Source organism: Bacillus rossius, chromosome 3 (assembly GCF_032445375.1).
Source record: "Bacillus rossius redtenbacheri isolate Brsri chromosome 3, Brsri_v3, whole genome shotgun sequence".
Classification (NCBI taxonomy): Eukaryota; Metazoa; Arthropoda; class Insecta; order Phasmatodea; family Bacillidae; genus Bacillus; species Bacillus rossius.
Genome location: NC_086332.1, coordinates 35,380,690 through 35,401,560, shown reverse-complemented (window position 1 = coordinate 35,401,560; position 20,871 = coordinate 35,380,690). Strand labels below are relative to the sequence as shown.

General features: G+C 36.4%; 1 protein-coding gene across 2 annotated transcripts in view; it reads left to right on the top strand.

Moving 5' to 3' along the window:
• The first annotated feature begins 7,063 nt into the window (after nt 1–7,063).
• The window catches only part of LOC134530516 (uncharacterized), a 49,812-nt gene continuing 36,004 nt past the window's right edge, over nt 7,064–20,871 (top strand). The window contains exons 1-2 of one of the 2 annotated variants that reach the window (XM_063365401.1): nt 7,064–7,218; nt 14,919–15,008. In XM_063365401.1, coding sequence (XP_063221471.1) covers nt 14,939–15,008 — 70 coding nt within the window. In that variant the 5' untranslated portion in view covers nt 7,064–7,218; nt 14,919–14,938. Of the gene's footprint in view, nt 7,219–14,474; nt 14,585–14,918; nt 15,009–20,871 lie in introns of those variants that run through there. The other variant, XM_063365400.1, reaches the window with a different exon arrangement.

Sequence of the window (20,871 nt, the reverse complement as noted above, 5' to 3'; positions counted from 1 at the left end):
TTGTATTATTGTTATATCATAATATCATAGAGTAAACTAAACTTAAACTTAAACTGTAAATAAGCAAACTTTTTTTATTTGTATAGTCATTAGTTTGTCATTAGAGATGGTAAATTCAACCCAGTTCAAGGAAACTGGGGACGGAATAGGCTATGGCCTGTAGTAAGTTAACTTTTCAGCATTTGCCTGGAGTGATTTCGGGAAAACAAAAATAATATCAAGATACCAGTAACTCTGAAATACGAGTTCAGGAACTTACTGCTTCGCATTTTTTGCCATTATTACTCTAATTACATAGAAGTCTTAGTTGTGTTTAATATCGTGGCATTATCATTATCTTTCTTTTCACAAAATTTTACCAATACATTTGCCTATCCAGGTACAACACGTACGTGATCGCAAGAAAATATATTGATCAAAATTTTAGAGATCTTATAATAATTCCAAGTTTTGATACAAATATAAAACATATATTTTTAATTTAGAATAATCAATCAAGAAGCTAAATAGTTAAGTGTCAATTCCTGATGCATTCTTAAAGTATGCAAGGAAACAATGTTTTAAAGGTAAAGTACACCGTATTTAATTTGAACACAGTAATCTTCGTGGTCATGCTGTGTTTAAATTGTCACATTTAATTTGCTTAGTAGTTATAAGAATCTATTTTGCATACAACATTAGCATATATTTCAATATAGTATTTGATCTAGGTATGTAACAATAATTTTAAAAAAATCTGACTCTCATAATAAGAGTAAATTAGGTTTGCTGTAATTGACCACAATTCAGTGTGTTGCTGATAAACAGCCGTGAAACAACTGTGCATATATACCACGTCACTAGAGGTGCGCCAGAATAGTCTCCAAAACATTGCTACTCTTCGCGCGTATTGTTAGAAATAATTTTTTTTGGAAATGGCGTTCTGTAATTATTCTCAGATGAATCGCGGATGTCCTTCAATGCCTATTACTTTCATGTTCATTCACCAATCAAAGCCAATAAGTAAAGAAAGATGCAGCATAAACAAATTGTCTCAAAACTTTCCCGAGATAAATCACTATCTCTATACATAACAAATAACGAATAATTGCGAATTAGGATTAATAACACTACCATAATACCATATTATATACATTTATGTATTCTGTACTCACCATTGTTCGCGCTTTAGAAGACTTAACTTGCAATGCACACGTGAAACTAATAACTACGCGAAAACCACAGAAATACTTTCATTTTGCGATTTTTCAACAAGCCACAGCGCTCTCAAAATGTAAATAATACAGACATGATAGCCATATCAGTACTATCCAAGACCTTGAGTACTAGCTAGAGGAGCGTTCGCATTGCAGCTCATGCTGGCAGCCGGCAGGTGGTGCTAGATGGCTAAAGTGCCTTATCTTCTCTGGCAGGCGTTTCAACATGTAGATTTTGCAACACACTTACAACACAGCATTTACTGGCTAACTAACTTGTTACATTTAATTCTTTAGTAACATAATTGTAGTGCGGTAGTCGTGCGCACTTTATTTCTGCTTCAAAAACGTCCTTTATTTATAGGACTGCAGTAAAATAATACTTTAGTAAGTTTGATTAGGAATTAGGAGAAAATCAGTAAGTTATTCAGTGTTCAGGGGGGGGGGGGGGGCATGCCGCTATGGCCCCCCCTCTGGATCTGCCACTGTGGTGAACAACCTATGTGGTGGTCAGTGTTCCCACACAAACACGTGTTGCTTTGAAAGTGACATCTGGGAAAAGGGCCATGGCATTTCACTAAGAAAACAAAAGGGCGTGTGTAACACAGTACTAGTGATAGAAGTAAAACTTCTTTGGCAATTCAAACCTCAACTCGTAAGTATATCATAAGAGGTAAAACTGCAGAGAGAGAGAGAGAGAGAGAGAGAGAGAGAGAGAGAGAATACAATTAAAAAAAAAACCTAGCGCGGAATGTATTGACTTGCATTTCTTTTCCAAGTATTTAAGAATCCTAACCTGTTTGTATTGATTAGAAATTTGATTAAATTAAAAATTAATTTACACATCGCACGAAGAGGAGAACGAAAACGAGCTCAGCAACGTACGGACATGGCCCAGTGATCTCATTCTCTGTCATTTTCGCGCCAGAAATGTTTTACAACAATGCTTCACGAAAACGTAGCATTCAAATTCGAAATTGAAATTATACTTTCATCGCGCCAAAATAAGTTTTATTTAAAAAATAAATTTATAAATTTGACCAGTGCAAAAAACAAACAAAAATAAGTCAGCAAGTATACCCACTTCGATTGCATATATTTATTTCCGAGTACTTCATAGCAATTACTAGTTTTGTATTCAGCTGTAACTAATACGTATGCGACAAAGCTATTACTAACACACTAACGGGTACTAACTTCGAGAACTACCATATTTGAGACAAGCTACATATCACAGACATGAGTGATCCAAAGAAAACGCAACAGGCCTAGTGGGTAACTGAATACCGGTCCTTTAAAACCGCATAGATCCTGTCGAGGTTTCCCGCGCATTTCGCCTCGCCGCAGCATCCGTTCGCATAGATTGCAGTGTGGAAGTAAATGGGCTCTCTCTCTCTCTCTCTCTCTCTCTCTCTCTCTCTCTCTCTCTCTCTCTCTTTCTAACACACGCCGACTGCCGTAAACGCTGTTACCAAATATAGTAAATATCTAAAATTGAAGGTATTGGATTCTGAAGAATATTGAGCCAAAAAAAAACGACGTTTTTGAGTTTCAGCCTCAGCGGGAGAAACGCACAGCGTGGCACCCCGACCCTACGTACCCTCTGCATGAGTTCGCGTGGTTGCCGGCGCGCGTTTCCTCTGCACAATTAAACACACGATCGCAAGTCCGGCTTCCGCTGTCGCCTGCACTAGCAGCCATCGCACTTCCGGCCAGTGTTGCCAGATCTTATAGTAAAAAAATCCCACTTTGAATGCGGAAATGTACCATTTAGATGTGAGATGCCACATAGCACGACAAAGGGTGGGTTTACAATTAAAATTTTTATGAAAATAAATTATGCATCTGGAAACATAACCTCACTTATATAAATACACTTGAAAAGTTTATAAACACAATTTTCATCACTAATATTACAATAAATAAATGTTGTAAATTATATGGACTGTATTCAATATCAATCACTACATTTCTGAACGCGCCTCACACGTAGTTCCGCACCGACCGCTAGAATTCGCTACCAGAGCAGCTACATCGACTATCGAAAATAATTATATTTGCTGAACGAATAGAAACTGTAAAATAAAAAATATAAAGCCTGTCTTGGATCTGATTTTTTTAATGGGAATTTAATTAAAATACTGTACGCCTTATTAAAATCAATTAAAAGTTAATACTTTATAGTTTTCGCACTTGCTAGAGTTACGTTATTAAGTAATAAAGGATAATTGTAATATTATAAAGTTTTATTTTTTTACCCATATGCATTAATTTAATATTAATATAAGTAAAATGGAGTATGCAGGTACCACTTACGCCATTGTGTGCGATTACCTTTTGTTTTTTTTTTTTAACTGGGCTATCTTACCTCTACTTTTTTCACGTAACAGGTTGTAACAAAGCCAGAGATGTGCACTAGTGTTCTGAACGGAAACTGTTTTCAAGCGACGGTTCTGTCCACCCTCTACGCTATCTCCTTATGATTATTGTATTATACGGAGACGATAGCAATTTTGTTTGTTTTTGATGTGTGAACATCTTAGCTCTCAGGAGGAGTAATTTCATGAATGGAAAGTAAGTCGCACGGAACTTTAATGATGAGCAGTATTTTAATAAAATTTCTGGTCGAAAATTAGGTTCAAAGCCGGGGTATAATATTCTTTCAAGTCTTTTTTCGCTTTTATCGGAGCCGTTTCATTATATAGTTTAGTGATTGACGTCAAGAAATGTGGTTGAAAACACATTTTTCGTATATATTTTTGACTCTTGGCATTATTTTAAAGAATTCTGCGTTAAATTTCGTGTTCGAGTTTCGTATGATAAGAGTAGTTGTAACACAAGAACACATTAATTTGCTCGTTACCGAGGTTAGATGTATACACATCACTTGCACGTACTGAAAGACGCGCTCACATTTTTATTATTTTTTATTTATTTATTTATTTTTTAGTTTTCTGCTCGTTGCGTACATGTAGGCCAAAACATGGGCAGTATACAACAATCAGGCACAGTATCCAAATATGACTTGAATCTGTTAACCCCAAGTGAGAAACTCTTAAACCCCCCCTTTTTTTTTTGTTGATATTTCCTCGAATCCTACATATTTGTGCTCCTGATTGAAGTGATTAGAATTTGAACGTAAAAATATTTTAAGTCCGTTAGATCTTAAGGCCGTAGCCACGATTTTGTACAAACATTATATATATATATATATATATATATATATATATCATTTTTCTCTATAAATTAATTTTAAAAGAAAATTTACTGTCACACTTAAATAAAATCTCAGGAAACAACAAACGTTTAGAACCTTTACAAGTAGAAATTTAAGTGAGGAATTTGTTTGGAGTATCCGAACATTTGTAATTTTGGTTTTTATTTAAATGTTTTTAGTACTTTGTTCGTAAGTTAACTATTTAATGACTTCTTTAAAACAAGTCATAGATAGAAATATACTAATGTTATTAAATACATGAAATGAACATGTAAACGTATGAAAGATACACTTACAGTAACACATGTGCAGACTGGCTCTAAATAAAATTATTTTTTTAAAAACTAAAAAAAAAAGCTTTTATTGTTTTATGAAAAAAATGTAAAAAAAAATGTGAATTTAAATTATTTGTTCAACAGCGATATAATTAACTACAACTCTGTATAACGTAATCTTTTTAATAAACTTAAAATAAGAATCAAGTAATAAAATAATTTAATTTTAATTAAAAATAAACCGTGGGTTTCTCTCTTCTTTCATTTTCATAATGACTATATCTTAACGAATCGTCATTAGTGATTGAAAATTTAAGACAGCTAATAGCAAGCACCGCATGCTTTTTTTAAAATGAAAAATAATTTTTTTGTTTATTACTTGATTCTTATTTTAAGCTTATTAAAATTATCTTATAATGAATTGTAATTCGTATTGAATTTTTTTTTATATTTATAAATTCCTCTAAATGTACCGCAAAATCAATTTTTAAAGTCCCGAAAATTTCGGTAATTACACTGAACCGAAGGAATCATATTATTTATATTCACCTATGTTGCACTTTTAACTGGTAGGCTATTCAGTTGGCCACTGAGTGGAGTAAAATTCCATAAAAAACAAACTTACGGAATTCAGCAATTTTCTGAGATAAGGCTAAATATTAAACATCATGATTTCTCCTGAAGTAACTCACGGAACAATGCGTTTATAAATACGTTATTAAACATAATAACTTTACATATAACTGCAGTAGGGAGAAATAAAAAAAAAAAAAAGGTGCGTGTACTTATGTACGCGCGTTAGAAGTTATACTTGTTTGGCGTAATTAAAAAATAACTTTAATTTTACATGCAAATAATTACTATAAATAAAATAAGTACAGAATGATGTGATATTGTAAAGTATAAAGTAAAGTATAAATTCAATGAAATTTAAATATTAAATAAATAATTAGTAATATAAACACGTGCATAATTTTTTTTAAAATTTAATAAAATAATAGAGATGAATTGTAATTAATAATGAAAATCAATAAATATGCCGAATAGTTATTCTAATTTATTATTTTTTATTATTTATAAAATATGAACGGAATAATTTATAAATTATAATGCAAACAAATTTGACATACGGGAACATAACCTCACTATATAAATGCAATTATATTCACTTTAAAAAGATTATAAAACAATTTCTAACATTAATATTCAAATAATTTTTTTTTATTTATATGGACCAGTATTTAATATCAATCACTAAAGTATAAAATTGAAAGGCACATCTATAATTTTTTTGCAAGTAGCCTTTTTTTATCCTGCTAAAAATTACGTTGTATGGTGCTCGCGCATCGTGAAAATTCACTCTCATATTTTTTTTTACAACGCGTATAAAGAATTATAACTTCTATATAAATTAACAAAAAAAAAAACACTTCATGAAATTTAGCTATACTTTACCAGCTGTTTCGCTCAAAGTCGCAATTTAGTCTCGTTGATAGCCGTAAGACGGAATTTCTTAAAAGCAAAATTGATGATTAAAGTTTTTGAAACAAGAACTGATAAAATGTTTTTTTAAATTATTGTTTTGTATTACATATGATTTTCGAATGCTTCCGGATTGTGTGCATACATCCGATAAGTTTTTGCTAGGACTGGAGCGAAAAACGCACCAAACTTCATATATTGATTGGAGGCAAAACTTAGTGTTTGAAGATAGAATATAGGGAAATGCCGTATAGGCTTACTATTATATATGGTTCTCGATAGACTTTTATAATTTTTTTCCAAAAACCATTGATTAGTAAGAAGTTAACAACAACATATTAGTTTTATGTAATTATTTAAGTTGTTTTTGTAGTCGGTCGCAAGCGATTATTAATAATTTACAACTCCCATTACATACGTAAAATTCAGTTCAATAATTATCTTACCCTAATTTAAGTTTAATAACAATATTTAAAACACGATGCTAATAAAATGATAAATTCGCATTTGCAAGGTTTGCCTTCAAAATCTTTATTGACGAAATAAACATGAATGGAAAAATGACACGCAGTTTCTCCTACGGGCGGAATTGTAAACAGCGAGAATTTGCGTCACAAGGTCTCAACGCAGTATGTTACGTCTCTGTTGACGTTGTGAAAGCGCCGAAGTTTATTCTCGCTGCGGCGCGCACGCGCACTAAGTCGGCATTTATCTGAAGAGCGCGACACAGTCCGCCGCCAGACCTTGGCAGGTAGAAATAGATTAGAGGTTCGCTTCCCCGCCGCCACCGAGCTCCGAGCGCCACCGTCAATGATCACGCGATCGCGGCAGCCAACCACGGCGCGCCGTTCCGACGGAGGGAACTTCACCGACCCGCTTCCGTTCACAACTTCACAACTCATTTATACTGCGCGTTCGCTGCTGCGAATGTGCTTTAATCGTTCTGTTTACTTATACACGTGTCACTGTCGCGCAACTCACGGCATAATTTTTTTTTCTTTGCTATAGAAGTGGCGTTGTGTTTTAGGACTGAGACAAGTTTTTTAAGGTAAGATTGTATGTTACATTGAATACTTTGTCACGTAATTAATTTTATATTTCTTAAGTTTACAAACCTGTAGGGTAAGCCGGAATTTGTACAAGTTTCTGATGCCAAATAACCGCAAGGGGGAAAAAAAATATGTTCAGAGGTTTAGTACATACCTCTCAAGTGGATGAAAATAATGTAAAAAATATGTGTAACATTAATGAGTATTTTACTTTAGTCAAAGGCATAAAGGACAAGTTAAAAAAAAAAAAAAAAAAAGCGTGATTGAAAGCGGGTAAAAATGTTTTTGCTTTTTAATTATTTCCGTATAACTGTATCTTCATTTTAAAACTTTACGAGACGTTAAAATTGTTCTGAATTATTGTTTATTTTCACAAGGAATGTCAGTTTTAAGATAACTTTTATTAATTCTTGTTAAATACCCGGTAGAACCCATAAATGTACTAACGTGTCGTAAAATAATCACCGAAGTCATTTCTCGTTATATATAAATGTAAGGAAAATTAATGTTCTGTGAAATATGTGAAAAGTAGTTCTTAAATACTGGATATGTCTAAGTTATTTTCAGTGCGATTTCAATTACGCGCAAATATGATGGGGTTAAAAAAAAAAAAAAGGTTGGTGTCATCTGTTTGTTTGATAATTTAGCAAGTGGCGGTAAAAAAAAATTGAACATTAATCAGCTCGTGTAATTTAGTAACGTTACGTTGTTCGTGTGTTCCGATCGCAATCAGCAAAGAGTAGGGATGCGTGGAGAGCCCTGTTCCTGAGACTATGACTCTATGACGTGTCCGTAGAGGCACGGCGGCGTCCGCACGCGCGCTGCCCGCGAGCTGACGTGGCGCGCGGAAGTGCCGTGGCTTCGTGCCGCGCGCAGCTCCTGGCCGATTATCCGAGCGGCCGCGAGCGGTGAAGAGCGGGGTGAATGAAAACACTCGTGTGTAGAGACCCCCCCTCCCCCTCCCCCCTCCCCCCCCCCCCCTTCATGGTTCTTTGTGGAGCGCCGTCTGGCGACAGTCCGTAGTTCCGACTCCTCTCAAGGGGCGAGCCCATCATTCAGGAGTCACGTGTGACGTGTCTTCCAGCGCCGTCGAGAGGAACTAAAAGGGCCAGGGAGCAAATAATTTGGGTCGCCCCTCCCCCCCCCCCTACCACCCCATTTCCGAAAGTAATAATATTCAAAAGGTTACGTGCAATTATGTACGCGCGTTAGAAGTTATACTTACTTGACGTGATAAAATCTAACTTTAAATTTAGATGCAAATAATTAATATAAATTAAATAATAAAAGAACTGGAGTGATATTTAAAATACGGTTGGTGAAGTATAAAGTCAATTAAAATATTTTTTTTTAAAATAAATACTAATAATTAATTATTGAATTAAATAAGCACGTGGATAAATTTAATTATTTGATTTAATAACATAATAGAGATAAAATTTAATTAATATTGAAAATAAATATGCTGAATGTTTATTATGATTTATTAATTGTAATTATTAATTAAATAATGTAATAGTTGATCATTTATAATGCAAATAAAATATACGTACGGGAACATTTATATAAATACACTAGAAAATTAACTTGTAAAGTTTATGAACACAATTTCTGTCATTAATATTCACAATAAATAAATGGTTTCAATTATATAGACCCGTATTCAATATCAAACACTAGAGTATAATATTTAAAAGCACATATATAATTTTGATTTGTATGTAGCCTTTATTTCATCTCGTAAAAATTTCGTTGCATGGTGCACCGCATCGTAAATATTCACGCTCTTTTTATATTTTTTTTCATAACGCGCCCATATATATATATATATATATATATATATATATATATATATAGTTTCGCTCATCACTGACTTAATGACCGGGTAACGCCAAAGAGATATGTATACCTTGGAGACAAGAGTCTCATGAAGCACAAGTATTAGCCTCTTCCATAGAGATGTGTATAAAATATAAAATGGAAGTATAACAGTAGAGTAACATTTGAAATACAGCTACATAAGTCGAACACGCCTTAGTTATTGGATTAAAATGTTTGTTACATTTATCATTTTTCAACACCGCCTTACAGGGCGCCTTACAACCAATTATGCTTATAATTACTAAAATTAGGGCTTATATCTCAGAAAGTTTAGGTCTTAACGAACCTCGGTGAATTTTTTTTAAAATATAAGTATACGTCACTGGGAATCTTTTGATATTTTGAATTATGTTTTTATAAGCTTTCGAAAATCTTTGTTTTTATTTTTTAAATATGCTTATATTTTTGAAGTTTATGTTTTTATTTAAAACGGTGGGTATATTTGTTTTTTAGTGTATATAATATACGTTTGTTTGCCCTAAAATATTTTGGTATATTTGCTGTTTTGTAGTTATGGCATTTGAATTTTTATATTAGAATCTTTTTTGGTCACTTAATTACGTGTTGCTATGATTATATGTAGATAGTACAGACAGGGGCGCAACAACTAAATTTCCAAAGGGAGGGGGGGGGGGGGGGGCAATACAACTTTTTATAAAGAATCATCGATCCCCCCTATTTCCTCCCCCGGGAAAATTTGTATGTTAAGGTGGAAAATGGTGCTATTTAAGCAGTTTTATTATCTAAAAATTGATTACACAGCACTTTCTTTGCCCCCCCCCCCCCCCTGTTGTTGCGCCCCTGAGTACAGATGCACATTATGTATGTATATATTTTTTCAACTAGGTATTTTTATCTTCACACACACACACACATATATAATTATATATATATCAGAAATTATTTTCATTTGCACAATATTAAAAGAAATTAAATTATAAAAATTGCAGTTATATTAAATTAAAGTGTTTGTTATATTAATCTTTTTTCAACGGGTGCCTTGGGCACCTTACATCCTCTCAGTGTATATAAAAAGTTACCGTGACCATAACTTTAAACGTGACTTGGATAATATTGCATTTCATTGCTGCAATTAATTTTACTTGCAATATAATTGTAATTTTTTTCCTTTTTTTAGAGTAACCACACGCATAAAAGAAATTGAACGTGTCTTTCAGTACTTGTCAGTGATGTGTAAACATCTAACGTCGGTAACGAGCGAATTCATGTGTTCTCATGTTCATGTTGCAAATAAACTTATAATACGAAAACTCGGGCACAAAATTTAACGTAGAAATATCAAGCGTGAAAAATAAACTGATTAATAAAGCACTCGCTTTCCAAATACCAAAATTTCTGGATGCGAATCACACACATACTTTCGGCGCGCGTCGCTAGAATTCGCTGCCTGAATCGTAAACGTTGCTTGCCACTATTAAACGCAGATAGTAGGTAGCAGCGCGAAACAACTGGAAATTTTATAATTGTTAGAAACTGCTCCGATAAAACCCCGGCGTTGGACCTGATTTTCAACAAGAAATTTTATCAAAATACTGCCCATCTAGTTAAATTTCGCTAAACATTTAATACTATAAAGTTTCCACGCTCGTTAGAAGTCATACTTCCAGGGCATTACTAAAATATTAACCTGGAAATTTTTGAAACACATACTATATAACTAAGTTATGTTTGTATATATGTTTTTGCTTAACGACTGAAATCAGTCTGTAAATGCTACCTACAAACAAACCTTAACCTTATTGAGCTGATTGAACAGTGTTATAATATTATTAAAAAAAAGTAAAAGAAAATTACCCAGATACGAGAATTGAACCAATCACGCGCTCTACTGCTGTGGTAGTAAGCCTCTTTTGAATTGGTAAGGATAATATTTATTACAATAATTATTGTAATTTCAGGTTTCTTAGGTATTTTGAAACTTGTGATTACTTTTTACTGTGACTGTTTTAGTTTGCCCAGTGGCGTAGCCAGGATTTGTGTATTGGGGGTGTTAAGAAGCGTGCCCCCCCTCCCCCGTATTAAAGCGGGGGGGTCCAGAGGTCGTCCCCCGGGAAAATTTGGATTTTAAGTTGTAAAATAGTGCTATTTTAGCAGTTTTCGGTACTTAAATTTAAATATATTAAAATGGTAAAATTTTTTTTATTAATTTTTAATATGAAATTTGTTTGAGTGATGAATAAGAAATTTAATTAAAGTTTTGGTGCTAAGGGGGGGGGGGGGGGGTTGAACTCCTAAACACCCCCCTTCCCCCCCCCCCCCCCCCGGCTACGCCCCTGAGTTTGCCATATATATACCAAGGTAGTTTCACTATCATTTAAGTTTTATTTGGCACATCAATACATATGGTATATACTCTAATGTTTACTAAAGTGATTATTAACGGGTTCATGTTGCTACACCGTGGGTCCACCATCTTTATAACACATTTTCGTTCATCGATTTTTGATCCATTCTTACGAAATTACTCCTACCAAACGCCGCATACCGAGAGCTAAGAACTGTACACATGAAAAAAAAAATATTTTGGAACTCAACCACAGAGATTTTACCTCCCCCCCCCCCCTTACATTCCTTCTGGTTCTGCATGTCTCGCCCCTACAAATCCAAGAAATAATATGTACTTGTTATTAAAAACAGACGCCTAGTCGGAAGTTGATGTAATAGCACTTCGGCTAGAACGCTAAATGATAAGCATGCCATTCTGCCTTTCGATCCACGAACCAATGATCTTAGCCCAAGAATGATCTAAGGATCATTCTAATAAACGTTACTGGAACTACACGATCTTCGCTCGCGTTAACTATAGTTTATACATTTCCAATCTGCGACAGCAGGCAGCAGAAATGTCAAAGAAATGTTAGGTGATTTATATTGGTGGGATGGAACGATGTGAGTCGCTATAATCGAATGTGTCATGGCGGGCAAATGGATGATGTGATTGACACAAGATAGCAACACATATAGTCGCTGCCCCATCTTTTAAATTTCAATAACAACTGATAATATATACTGGATTTTGAAAGTTAATACAAAACGTAGCAGTCGGAAATATAAATGGGTTTTGAAAAAAAAACTATGCTTCTATTTAATGTGGAATGAAATTAATAAGAAATTTTAATCTAAAATGACAAATATTTTAAACATTTAAAATATGGATATTTCGCGCGGGAAGAGATAGTAACACTTATAATTAAAAGTTTAATACGTATTACGTATACGCGTATACGTAATACGCGTATTACGTATAAACTGAAATTCGGTAAACATTCTTTAATTTGTTCTGATTCAATCAACCTGCATAAAGTCTGTGAAAATGCCGGTCACGTCTGCAGGTGCTGCGTTGATCCGAGATCATTGCTGTGAACCGACCCGAGAGTCTTGTTCATATCGAAGTTCCCAATGATCTTCGCTCAGCGCCCACAACACAATGGTGCAACAGAAAATGTGGTCAAGCAATGATCAAGCCAGCTAATGACTTGAGATCACGCCTGAACTTTAATGGTGCAGGCCATTAAACTATATAATGATGGGATGAACTTTATGAAGCTGGAAGGTCGTTCGCTCACAAAATGTAACAAATGTCCCGAAATTAAGCAACACGCCTTTCAAAAGTAAATAGTTATTGTGAGATAGTGTTGACAGAACACGCTTTATCGGTCTTTAAGGCAGTTTAATAGTTCTTGGTAAAAAAAAAATATTTTACTGCAGCGTGGCTTTTCTAAATAACTCGCAGACAGTGGGATGTAACTTTCATTTACATTGGTAAAAGGGGTTGTTACTACCAAGACCTGTGAATTTTAAATTTTCGTTTATGAAACATTGCCAAACATATTTGCTTCCAAATCACAAACATTTTTGAAGTGAAACTACTTTGCTGAGGGGGCAACAATTTTCGACCGTTACGAAAATTCCGATCGCATGAGGGGAAACACCTAGGTAAGTGGTGGGGGAACCGGTAGAGGAGATGGCGGAGAAAGGAAGAAATGACGCATCATTCTTGCACGCTTACACACTTACACATTTTCACGTTCGCACACCTGCACACGTACATACTTCTAAGACTCGCATACTTGTGCAATAACATAATTTAGCACTCACATACTTGCATATATATATTTTGATCTGCGACCTCATCCAAAGAGAATAATGTTTCCTATACCTAATAATATAATAAAAAAGAAGTTTCACTTCTGTCGTGCGTGAAGTCCATGCACACATTTTTTTTGTACTACAACAAACTTTTTCTTCCTAAAGTGTCAGGACATGACATTGACAGGGAGTAATTACTGTGATAGGGAATCCCTCACGCCGGATAAGGATAGACTCGTGATGGTATTGGTTGAAATGCTGGAAGTAGGGGAAACACATTTCACTAAGATCTGAAAAATTACATTCTTAAGAATGGAGCCCAGTAATGGCTAGTTGGGGTATGGAACTATGATAAAAAAAAGGGGGACCAATATTGTTATTTTAATATCACTGACGAAACTATAAAAGGAAATAACTCAGCCTAATAACATCCTTATATTATTGATTATTTAGCTCAGGTTTTTAACGATCAGGTTTATAATTTTCAATTCTTAACATGGAAATTCGCAATTTATTGACTTTGCAGTAGTGGTATTGCGGAGTTTTTTTCTCGACATGCCCGCCATTGAAACTCGTATTGCGCAAAGAAACGTGTTTGTTACCTACTTTTTGCCATTCTCGGCGTAAAATGTCTTTGCATCGCGAATCAATTAGCGTTCGAAAAATTATATTGAGGGGTGGGAGGCGGATATAACCACTTTGCCCACGGTTTGCTTTCGACTTACTTTTTTTTTTTTGTTGGTGAGAATATAATTTTTTTTATAATTTCGGGTTGGTGGGGGGGGGGGGTGGGGGGTATTTCCCACCCTCCTTCTATGCGTAAGTACGTCCTTTACACGAATTAATGACAGTTCTTTTTCAGCTCGGTGGCATGCCCATGCAAGTTTCAACTAACAAAAAAAAAAAAAAAAAGAGGGAAGCATTGGGAAAAGGCGTAAAATTATTATTGCAGTGAGACAGATATGTTGTATTATTTGTCCTTGTAAGATCACGAATCCAGCAAAGATAATTTGCTCGGGCCGGTTGTAAGATGCGCGTGGAAACTAACCACAAACGAGACATCGCGAAGCCGTATTGGAGAAACCGCATTGAGAGTGAAGGGAGGGGGGCGTGACGTCACACCGGGACACAGACGAAAACAATTGCCGAGCGATTCTGACGTGCAATCGCGTTCCCCTCCTCCATTCAGCAAGAGTGCCTGCTACGCCTGCGCAGTACGGGGGAAGTGTAAAATAGAAGGAGGGGGGGATCGGCGGGAGGGGTGTTGTACCGTAGTTGGAACAGGTGCGTGTCAGCGTAGTACGCGTGTGAATTGGTTCGGAGGTTGTCGCCCTGCGGTAACAGACGCCTCGCCAGAAAGAGCATACGTCTGAGGTAAGAGCGTGCGCATGCCGTTGCGTGGGGGTCTCACCTCGCGACACCTTCAAGTCATCGGGAAAGTTGCCATAAGGCATGCCGGCGCCGAGCTGCCTGACCTAGTTTCTGCGGGTCTCGTGAATAATCTCAGCTTTGGAAACTTGATTTTGCAAACCAGTTTTGGAAAGAAAAAAAAGTTCTCCTTGGACGTAATGTTTACCATACCCAGCAACAAGCGACTACCTCAACTCGCTGCGATTGCAAACTCTTTGAAAATAACCTTCGTGGGTGTGTCTTGTGTTTAAGTTTTCATTTAATTTTGTATGTAACGCATCAATATTGTTTTGTTCAGGGAGAAACACTGTCTCTGAAATGGGACCGAGATGTCGCCGCCATTCGTCGGCGGGTTCTATTCTACTGCTGCTGACAGTCTCTCTAAGTGGTGAGTCAAATGGGGCCGGGCATTAAGGTTGCTTACATTTGGCTAGTCATGTGTACTAGCGTGTTTAAATTCGAATGGTCACAAGTGTTCTCTCATGGCGTGGTTTATGAATATTTAAATATGTATAAATCTTGTATGTTTGATAAAGTTCGACATATAATCCTTAGGTCATCTCTGGAATGATTCAGTTCGCTACAAAACTGCGGCATTAATATCGTAGTTACATTGCTATTGAATATTTTATTATATTTACTGGGTTTGCTTATTTTTAAATTCAAATGGTTACGTGAGTGATGGTTTATTTAATTCCAAACTTTGTTCTAAAATTATGTGCACGTTTTGTTAGTCTAAATAGAATTCACTGCTGTGTGCATGTTTGGAGTGTGAAATGCTACTTTTCAATGTTCGCTGCGTTTGACGAACTCTTGGCAAACACAGGAAAATTTTTGGCTGGATACGTATCCATGATAAATCTAATTCGAACATAATTACTTCCAGACACCGGTTAAGACCCGCGAGAGAGCGTCCTGTCGAGTGTACACCTCACACGTGCGTTCCAGTTCCAGTAGAAGCGCGTTCCGCTCTCGTTTAAATAGTTTCGATAACAAGCTCTAAGTTTCCTCTGACGCGGTACGTCGAGAGTTTTAACACATTTTCGTTAAGTGGGCGTTCTGTTGGAAGTCTGGCGGTGCGCTGCATTGCGTAGAGGATAAGCAATTCCACCGTGGTTAGCAAGAGTTTAATGGAAAATAAAACATAGGTATTTTACTCGCCTATCTTATTAGAGTTCGGTTATTAGCCGGTATTAAGGAGTCTCGATAGTTAACCGTTAGTTAGGAATGAAATTAATAATTTCACTTTATTTGAAGTGAGAAAAACGCACAACACAAATTAGATTCAGCCAACTAAACATAACCTCACGCGTATGTTTCATTCAGTCGACACGACTTTCATATAGGCAACACTTAAATGGTTTTCACAGAAGTTATAGAAATCTCGCCCAGTGTTTTTGTTAAATTTGGCCTTACGCCTAAATCTCAAGAGGACATTATACCCAAATTTTAAATAATGGGAATGGAACCATCGCCAGAATTTTCTTGATGTTTCGGGCAGTGGAAAACTGATTTTGACAGTCGGACCAGGACTCTAGCCCATGACTTCAGGCGTGCGAGTCTAGTTTCACCATTGCGTCACTTCGCCAACTTCTAGTGTGATACTGTATAGAATAGCGTGCGCCGTGTACTTCTATAGTGGCATGATACATGATGTTCATTAAAGAATGTCCGTTTGAATGGCATATTTTAAGTTTGATTTACAACAAATCATACATCAGATTAAAGGTAAACATTTTTTTTTTTTTTTTTTTTTTTTTTTTTTTACAAATATTCAATATGTGCACCTTAAACTATACGGCACACATCCATTCAACCTAAAGTCCAATTCTTCCCACTCGTTGCTTAACGCGTCCGGAGTAATGGAAGTATGGTGTTATGTCAGGTGAACGTGGAGGCCAGCGAAAAAGCTCTTTCGTCTCCACCATGACTGCCAATCCAACGATCAGGGACTTGACGTTCAACCACTCTCGTGCAGGTTCACACTGCACTAATTGGGGGAAAGAGCCATTCCTTCGCGCTGCAAGTGAGAAAATGACGAGCAGTATTCGCATGTTCTTATATAAAACTGTTTTAGGTTACGCTTTGTGACCTAAGAACCAACACAGAACGCTTACAGTTGATACTATTACATTTTATAATTGGGGCATTATTTTATGGATATACTGTATTTTGAAGAGGCCCATGGCCTTGCACCGAAAAATTTAAAACTATTAAAACTGTAATTTTAAACCAATCTGGAACTTCAATTTCAACGATGGTTTTGCTAATCTTAAATTTTGATAGTAAATACTCGGATATCGCGGCATTTTAGAACGGAAAGAAAAAAATCTGAAAACATGTTTTTCACCCACTACATGTCTCTAAATTTACTCTGAAGGGATGGTTTATTGAAAAATTTCATCTCTGTGCAAGAAAATAAAATATTTTTAAAGTTATTCTAATAGGAAATAATGAAATCTCGGGTATTGGCCAGAACTTCAAACTAGGCGCTAATAAAAATTTAATTTTACTTTTTCCATGAACGACCATATATTTAACCAAACACAAGGCAAATGGGGAAAATGAAAATGAAATGCACTAGCTCGGGGCCAAATAGTCGCAGGATCCTGGGGCCGCCTCTTGGTGTAGGAAGCTTGGTATCTCAAGTCTCTTGATTTGGCTGGTTTTGCCTTGCAGGTAAGTCCCCGTGATTTCGTGAATCAATATTTACGAAGATTAACCTATTGCGTATTTTAACGATTATATTCCGCGTCGTGTGATGCTGCCTGAAGCCAGATTTGGCAATGAAGCTACTGTCGTGTTAGGATGTGTTTTACTTGCGCGTAAAGAGTTCTATATGAATCGTCACGAGAACGACGAGTCAAATCTAAAGAATTTGCGAAGGATGGGGGAGGGGGGGTGGATTATAGGATTTGAAATTGATTTTTGCGAGAAAGGAAAATCATTAGCTTGTCTTAGTTTGCCGTAGGTACGTCACACAAGCTCTTGCTTGAGCACGCAGTCTTCATGAAGCTCATCTTGTTTACGGACTATGAAACATGTCCTGTATTGAAATTCGCTGCCTTGAGAAAAAAAAAACGGTCTCAATACGTTACTAATGACATGGCTATGAATACCAGCCGAAATGTGATTTTATTGTTAAAACCTATTAAATCATGTTTACTTGTCAAGAACATATTAATTCCATTGAATCCTAAAAATAGTCGCTAAGCAAAACATACTCTGCAGAGCACACCCGGAAGATTACTTCGAGCTAACTAACACGGCTTCACATCGTGAAAGAAGGGCCCAAGACATATTTACGCGAGTATCGTGATAGTGATCCTCGAGAGTGAACTATCAGTGTGAGCGAGTGTTCATGCGATGCATGGCACACGCGCGCAGCTGCCCACAACAGCGCTGGGACTTGAGGCTGTAAACAGTATTGTTTACAAGCTCTCTGGCTGGGACGCGCTTCGTCGGCGGTTGAACGTGGACTGGACTCGTGTTTCCACAATAAACTGCTTGTCCGTGGGCGGTGGTGCACTGAATCATGGGTAGCACCAGCTGGTTTTGGCAACCGTTATGACGGCCTGAGCTGCCATGTCGAGGTAGTTGCATGTTTCACATTAGTAGATACCTATTAATGTTTGTATTGGCTACACTATTGTTGGTTGTGCAACGCCTCATCGAAAGTGAGCAAGTTTAAGTTTCATATCACTTATTCAAGTTTATCCCTTTATTCTGTGGTTACATGATGCTTGCTGTTTTAATTTAGGACGTTGAGAGATTTAGACATTATAAAAACTTGTGATAGTAGAATACGAAAGAAAAATATTCTGGAAGACCTGACAATTGTTTTGTAATTTTTGTTTGGGCAGGATCTTAAACTTACTAAATTAAAAACAAAAATGTACCACAGGATTAATATACAACAATCAGCCATCCGGATTAAGGAATTAGCTTGGTTATGTGATAAGAGAACAATATTGACTATATGCTCGTGATTGATTTTTTTTTCTTTTTCCGTTTTGAGCGAACTAGTCAACATGGTTGTAAGTTTGCGATAGTAAGGATGAACCCTTTCCTGACGCAGCCTTAACTGAAGATCCTTAAATATACAGGCAGCATTTAGTGAGAAACACGTCTTGAAACAATGTCCGAATTCTTGCGACGCTAACTTAAACCTGTTTGGGTTTACATATTCCTGGCTATTCTATTTCCCAGCAATGTTTTAATATTTTCACCTTGCAAGTTGATCATTGTGGATGGCAGTGTGTATAGAGCTGGTTCAACTAGTACCTTTTCTCACATTTTTACAAGCCCCTGAAAGACCCAAGGATCGTACATTCACGAAAGACTGCATGGGTGATATTGCGAGGTTCCTTGAAACTATTAAGGACAGCAAAGATGGATACACCTTAAAATGCTCCTTTCAATGATATTTTTGGCATTCGGAGACAGCTTGTGACTTTAGCGTTGCGTGAGTTATTTAGTTGACCTGTCATGGGAGTCTTGGGAGTATTTAGGTCTTGGTGTCGTAAATAATTCGTCGTAACTGGGGCGCCAGTTGAGAGCAGGCGGCAGTTAATCTCAACTCGCGAGGAGCTTCATCACTGCTTGATGGTCTCAAAAAATATATCTTGCTGTTCAAACTGACGTCACGTTCTGCTCGCAAAACGTCAGTGAGCGAAAAATGACCACCTTCATTCCTCACGGTCTATTTAACTTTAAAAATATTTACACGTTGAAAGTACTAAGTTAACTGGTTTCAAATGTTTATATATTAAAAGTTCACTAAATTTTCACCCGTAACACTCGTATGTACCAAAGTAGGGGCGATACAAATTAATTTCTATATTTTGTGTTAAAGTGTGAAAGTTCATACATATGCCAGTGTATTAAGATCAGTACATTAGAAAATATTTTTAGAAGTTAGATAGATGCGTGTAATAATAATGGAGAGATTTAAAATGCAAATATGTATGTTGGTATGAATAATGATGGAGAAATCTTAATAATCAAAATACAAGCATTTTGAATTTTTCCATTTGTCCGTTAAAACACCACAGCTACACTGCATCAGTAATTGTCTGGAAGGCGAATTGACGTGCAATTTGATAGTTTTGAACGTAGGTAAAGAACCAGTCGGTTATCTGAAGTAGATAGTTAGTGAGCTCTTGAATGACCAAAGCATTTAGGGAATACCTACTTGTACCTGAAACAATTTTTAGGCATGTGTAGAAAGCTATAGGTAGCAGAAATGGCTCAAACAGTAAAAGTATTTTTTCGTGCATGAAAGACATTTAATTACGCGGAGTTTAGTTCGATTTAAGTTTGGTTCTATATGTTTGGTTACTAAAATGTCAGTTTACAGCTAATTTATTCTGAACATAACAGGCAACTGATGTATTATTAATTTAACTAAATTGTTACTTACAACTTTATCACTGCCATTATCTAAGATGCCATCTTAATTTTTTTTTAAATTTTAACGAAACTATTTTTTATGTAGTCATAGTCATATGCTATAATTATAATACATATTGATAAATGTTTTATATTGTAACACAACTTAATAAAATGTTTATTTTTTCTTAGCCTTAAATAATGATGTAGACTAGAATGTAGGCTACACCATGACCAATACATTTAAAGTTTAATAATCATGTTTCCACTTCAGTTGACGAATATGCTAAAAGGGTTAGTTTTGCCGTGTTAACGTATTGTGGATGTGCCGGAAGGTAAGTATGCGGACTGCTCCCCTGGTTAACCTTGGCTCGGGCTCCCACGTCCCGCGGTGCTCGGCCTGCAGCTCGGCGGGGACGCTTGTCACCCGGGTGGCGTGACGGGGGCGGCGGAGGGGTGGGCGGGGCCGCGGGTCAAGGAGGCAGCCTCAACTCTGACCCTCCGGTCGTGAGCCCGGGGCATCAATCAGGCCCGGAGGAAGGACCCCCTCCTCGTCGGCCGGTCGCGCGATGTCTCCAGCAGCTCGCGGATTGGAGCGTTTACGATCAGGCCACTTCGGCCTCCTCCAGGCTGTGTTCTCGCGTCGTGGGCTGCGCCAGGAATAACTAACTCCCCGCTGATGCAATGGCCCTACAGTGGGATTGAATGACAAGAAAATTTACTACTGGTTGTGATCAGCGCGTTAGCCAATGATGGGATTGGTTAACACGATGGACAAAGCACCTGTACCAAAGGCACATTAATTATATTTTAATATATATTTTTTTAACTTTTACTCTTTCGTAACGTAATTAAGGTAA